Source organism: Thunnus maccoyii, chromosome 11, assembly GCF_910596095.1.
Source record: "Thunnus maccoyii chromosome 11, fThuMac1.1, whole genome shotgun sequence".
Classification (NCBI taxonomy): Eukaryota; Metazoa; Chordata; class Actinopteri; order Scombriformes; family Scombridae; genus Thunnus; species Thunnus maccoyii.
The window spans coordinates 15,598,060-15,603,924 of record NC_056543.1 but is presented as its reverse complement, the minus strand read 5'-3'; the positions used below and the strand labels follow the sequence as shown (position 1 = coordinate 15,603,924).

Below are 5,865 nucleotides of genomic sequence, written 5' to 3'. Positions count from 1 at the left end.
CTTCGGTTACAGTGCCTTCACGTACTGTCGGAAAAATCTAGATTATGAGAAGAGTGTACGGTTATAGAGGTCCAATAAACGGTTTACCCGAGACTTTCGTATTTTGTTGTGTTGGAAAGACAAGACTGCTCCAGCTTTTAATTTATTTCTTGATTATTTTCTTCTCTCAGAGAAGTTGCCATTGGAAATCAAAAATTGTGGACAAACTTTCTATGATTTCTGGTCAGCTTTTATCTCGTATTTGGAAAATGCAAAATGCCAGAAAGTGTAGATGTTCGGTTGTAAGCCTCTATATATACAGTAATTTAATGGACTGTTGACAACGACATAGTTTTGACTCATTACATACAATTAAAGCATGTTTTTGCTTTTTGTTGGTGTTTTTTGTTTTGTTTGTACACTTGTTTGTTTGGGGCCTGTGGGGAATGATGAAATGTTGCTTATAGCATGCTTGATGAAATGGAAAATAATAATAAAAAATATACTTAATAAAAAGTTCGGTACGTCGATATGTTCGTTTAGCTAACTAGCAAAGTCGTGCATATCTCTGGTTTTTCCTCTTTCTTTTGCCACCATAGCAAATGTATTTCATTGTTTTCACTTTATTATTTTTGCCCACATCTTATTTTCTGATTAAAACAAACAAACAAACAAAACAAAACAAAAAAACACCCAATTTGTAACAAGCTGACCTCCTAGCTTGGAAAAAGGGGAATCTCGCAGGAGCACCTGAAGGCAGCACCGCTGTTTTTAAGATAGGTAAATGTACATTTCAAAGTAATTTTCACTTCCTGTGTATGTCCAAAATGTGTATGTGATATTAGCATACATATGCCATTCAAGTACAAACATATACTTGAGTTATAACACAGTAGATCATCAATCCACTCTCACCAGTGTTTAGTGTTGGTCTAAGGTATGGTAGCCAGTGATGGAAGAAGTACTCTGATCCTTTACTTAAGTAAAAGTACCAATACAGCAATGTAAAAAATACTCCATAACAAATAAAAGTCCTGCATGAAAAAAATCCTACTTAACTAAAAGTACATTAGTATTGGCAGCAAAATGTAGTTAAAGTATTGCAGTAAAAGTAGTGGTTTGGTACCTCTGACTGATATATTATTATATATGACATCATTAGATTATTAATACTGAAGCATCAGTGCGTGAGCAGCATGTTGCTGTTGTAGCTGCTGGAGTCGGAACTAGTTTGAACTACTTTATATACAGTTAGATAGTCTTTAACAATGTGTTGTATTTTAAAAGCTTGTTATGTTATCCATTGTGTCAAATCTTCATCTGAAAAGTAACTAAAGCTGTCAAATAAATGTAGTGGAGTGGAAATATAAAGTGGCATAACATGGAAATAATCAAGTAAAAGGACCTCAAAATTGTACTGGAGTCGATGTACTTAGTTACTTTACACCACTGATGGCTCCGGTCTTCTCTCTTAACACACTGATTAAAAAGCTTTCAATGTATAAATTCCATTTTCTGAATGATACATTTTTCGATTTGCCCCAAAAGTGACAGTTTTTGTAAACTGGCAAAACATTTTAGCACAAAAAAAAAAACTAACACATTATATTGTATAAAATATCAAAATATTTATTAAGAAATTAATTCAAATTCAGAAAATGAATTCAGCAATGAACAAACAGTATAACACCATAACTTATCATGAAATCAGTGTGCAGCTCTAACAGCTGAAGATTTCACATCTTAAATTCTCACACTAGCTCATTCTCAGTCTGATAGCAGTAACAGTATACATGTTTCTCTCTTCACCACATTTAAAAGCGCTTGTAGCATTTAAGTCTCTCTTGTGTGTGCTTGCATGCTGTTCAATGCGATGACCAAGCAAGTCACACATTGGTAGTTTCAGCTGTCTTTAGTCTTTGACTTGAAGAAAGGCTTGTGGAGCACATCATAGAGTCGTCTTGCCTGCAAAGACAAAATGTTGACATAGTAATTTTAACAAATATTCCATCTACCTTCTCTATATATTCATATGGTGAAAATGTACTTTTCCTCACTTTCTGTGGTCCAAGGCCTGGACAGAGAACCAGGTCTTCTTTAGAGGCACTGATGATTCCTTTTACGGACTGAAAAAAAAAGCACAAATTCATAATCTCAGTTTATTGACTGCACTGGGCCATTACCTCTGGAAACATCGCTAAATCAGACTAATACTAGAATGAGACAATTAATTCAGAGTACATCCTCAAATTGGCCAATTATATTGTAATATCGCATCAATCTGAGGACGAATTTTTTTCTGTAGCGAGCAGCTAATGGACTGAAACTGTTACTTTTTTCAGGGGTACTCACCGAGAAAGTGGACAGCAACGTAATGGCATCTGTCTTGTTTATAGACTTCACAGTGGTCAGACAGTCTGTAACCTTAAAAACCAAACAGAAATCAAATCAGCATTTCATTGTTCAAGAAATTAAAAACGGTTTGATAAGACTTGAAAATACTATGATTGCAGATCATTAACCTTAAACACATAGGTATATGACTGCATCACACTCAGTTAAAATGTCTTCCTAATTTTGAAAATGTTTAAAATCTGCCAAATAAAAAAAACAAAACTTTTCTTCTTCTCTTTGCAGTCAAGGGGTTTAGTGTATAAGGGGTGGGAGGGTACGGGCTGCTGTTGTTTGTTGTGTTATTTTTGTTATGTAGAAACCCTGGACAGAGATGTTGATACATCTTGTCTACATTTTTGAATCTTGTGGAGTTTATATTCTTTGTATGACAATTCTTTTCATGTTATGTGCCCTGTATCCTTACCAAACGACACAAACACACACACACACACACACACACACACACACAAAAACCTCAAAGTTATCAAACTCCAAATAACAACAGAATTTAAAATCCTTCATAATAAAAGGGTGAATCTAGGAGTATTGTTTGCAATCAAAACCTTTGACAGGTAGTCTTTTTCAACTTGCTCCTTCAGAAGGTCTGCTGGCTTCTTCTCATAGGACTTGTATGTTTCCAGGTAACGTCCTGCCTCCTCTGGACTGTCAATTCAACATGAAGAGAGTATTAGGAATGTTACTTGTTTGATTTTATTTGTTTCTTTGTCAGGCATGATGCTCACTGATCAACATAAAAAAGAAATGAGATGATCTAGAAGGCAGTTTTCTATCTGTTTACCCTAGACAGATGTTAAAAAGACACCTAACAGTAGAATAAAACAACTTAAGTTACTGTTACAATTAGATGATAATAGTATAAAAGACAACAACTACCCACTGAATGCATTAATTATTTTTGCATTTAATTATTTGAAAAACAAAAATGTGTGACTTTATGTCCAGAATACACACTTTTTAGGTAGCAAGGCTAAGATCGTTTGCAAATCAAGAAGTTAATGTATTTAAAACTGTTTCTCAGTTCACTCTTATGTCTGTCTCCAATAACAAACTGTTCAGTCTTCTTGACAGTCTGTCTTACCTCCAAGCCAAAATGAGAGTGCAGTCAGCCATGATGCAGATGCAAGCCAACTCCTTCAATGCATGATGAGGATCTTTCTGTGATAACAACCAAACAAAAACTTAATTAATTCCTAAAGCTTCATGAATGGTAGTGGGGGTTACAGATCTGTTGCAAATAGGAAAGTCTTAGAAAAAAAGTTTTGCTCTAAGAGTTCCTGAAGAACTTTGTCTTTTCTGTGATCAGTTTTTTTCATCTTCAAGAACAACTTAAGGTTCCCCTGGACTGCATATGAAAATGAGTGAGCACTTGGCCTCCTAGTTTTTCTTGAACAAGTAAAAATATTTAGACAACACCAAGTGAGCATAGGAAAATGGAGCATCGGTGTAGCAGGACGTTCTAAACAGAATTTAGAAAGCCCTTCTACATTCAAAGTAGAAGATTTTCACAATAGCAGCACTTTACAGGTGTGGTATATTGAGTCTGGAGTGTGCTACTGGAGTAATTATAAACTTTTTCATTGTAAATGTTAAAGAAGGTGAGGTCAATGATTTCATTATCAAACATTTTTTTTACTTACCACATCTACTTGAACCAGTAACACTCGGAGGGTGAAAGTCTGTCCAAGCTGCTTCAGACGGTCATGAATATAGTTTGGATTGAGATTGTGATACCTCAGACTTTAAGCCAGGCCCAAAACCGACATCAAGGCAAAACAAAAGACACAGGAGAAGATATGAACATATGAAAAAAAAACATCCAAGTGTAAGTACAAACATCAGTGCTCATTAAGAAACTGTACTGTGTGTGACAACACACTCACAACAGGAAAAAAAATGCATGCAACAAAGCACAGACCATTTACTCCCCTACGTACACATGCTAGTACCTCTCTGTGATCACACAAACACACACACACACACAGTGTCTGGAGGCATAAACACCCACCTGAGGAAGAGCGCACAAGTTGTCTGGCCCAAGACGTAGTCTGGTACAACATCTCCAAACTCCCAAGGGACACTCCTCACAAACTTCAGAATGGGATTTCCCCTCTGAATTAGTAAAAACATATATGTGATGTGAAACCTACCATTGTGCAAGCTGACTAACAAGCAGTTAAACTATTTCAGACTAATCAAGAAATAACCCAAGAGCCTGATGCCTCCATGGGGACTACCAAAAATAAAAAACTGCCCGATAATGTGACCCTGAATTGAAATAAGCAGGGACAGAGAGTTGATGTGTAAGATACATTTAATGATTCCCTGCACAGAGGGAAAACCACAGTCCTAAAGAACATACATTTTGATGCATACCTGTCGAGGACTGACAATAATGCAGCTCCCAGACCCCACAGGTTTGGGACCTAGGCTGAGGCTTTGACCATTCCCCTCTGTGTGGTCTGTGCCAGCCACCTGTGTCTCCTCACTCTTCTTCACCCCATCAAATCCACTCTCAGTCCCTATTTCACACCTTCCTGAGGCAGAGGGCACAGACACGGACTCGCTTCGCTTCAGACTGGTACCTCCATCACCGTCAGTCCTGAGCAGTTTGGAGGACGAACCCTCTCTCTGAAGAGGAGCAGGCACATGGCTTTTACTCTGGACGACATATTCTGCATAAGACAGGGGCTGGTGGTCCACTGACTCAGGAGCAGGCTTTGACGAACATGCAGTTTTGGTTGATGAGGGCTGAAACTGGGGCTTCGGCTAGAATGCAATAACATTAAGTTACAGTTTGAGCGTCGAGAATTATAAAATTAATCATTAAAACAATCACACATTTTCAGCGAGCTAACCAAAACCTTAAGCTGCTAAATTGGTAAACTATTTAAAATTTAAATCTGAAAATACAGATTGTCGCCAGCTAGCCGTTAGCTAAGTTAGCCAATTCCTAGCCGCTGTACAGGTGAATCAAAACAAAAACACCGACCGGTGCTCTTTCTTTGGTGAAGGCAGAATCGTCCAGGTTGATGTTAAACCTCTTCTTCATGTCTCTCAACTAATGAAAACTCCTTTTGAAGTAAACGCATAGCCGTGAGTTTGACTTCACGTAACGTTACTGATAGACACAAGCCAGCAGCAGCCGTGACACTTCCGGCCCTGGCCCTTCAGAATAAAAGTGTCATCTCCAAAAATAGATAGATAGATAGATAGATAGATAGATAGATAGATAGATATTTTTAGTACCAAAGTCCCTCAAAGTCTCCACCACAGCTCAACAGGGAAACACTGTCTGAAGAAACACTACGAGGAAATTTGATGCTAAAAAGACTAATATTTGATGTTAAAACAGGTGTATTTTGACAGTAAAAAACAAATAGTTGTTTACATATCAATTTCTCTATCATGAGCATGGATGTATAAAGAGAGTTCTCTTTATACATCCATGATAATGAGCTGTAAGTTATCTTT

General features: G+C 37.2%; 1 protein-coding gene across 1 annotated transcript; it reads right to left on the bottom strand.

The window, feature by feature from the left end:
• Positions 1-1,585: 1,585 nt before the first annotated feature.
• On the bottom strand, positions 1,586-5,569 carry ercc1 (excision repair cross-complementation group 1). The gene is made up of 9 exons (XM_042426556.1): positions 5,384-5,569; positions 4,768-5,160; positions 4,400-4,503; positions 4,032-4,131; positions 3,473-3,549; positions 2,937-3,036; positions 2,332-2,403; positions 2,037-2,105; positions 1,586-1,944 (listed from the first exon to the last, which is right to left on the bottom strand). The coding sequence occupies exons 1-9, from the start codon at positions 5,441-5,443 to the stop codon at positions 1,882-1,884; spliced, it is 1,038 nt and encodes a 345-aa protein (XP_042282490.1). The 5' UTR covers positions 5,444-5,569; the 3' UTR covers positions 1,586-1,881.
• Between the last annotated feature and the right edge of the window lie 296 nt (positions 5,570-5,865).

What these genes read in the sequence shown, in the direction of transcription:
- ercc1 (XM_042426556.1), bottom strand. Translation starts at nt 5,443, where the DNA reads ATGAAGAAGAGGTTTAACATCAACCTGGACGATTCTGCCTTCACCAAA. An exon ending in TCACCAAAGAAAGAGCACCG is followed by an intron (nt 5,161 to 5,383) that starts GTCGGTGTTTTT and finishes ATTGCATTCTAG; the next exon opens with CCGAAGCCCCAGTTTCAGCC. An exon ending in ACTTGTGCGCTCTTCCTCAG is followed by an intron (nt 4,132 to 4,399) that starts GTGGGTGTTTAT and finishes CCTGGCTTAAAG; the next exon opens with TCTGAGGTATCACAATCTCA.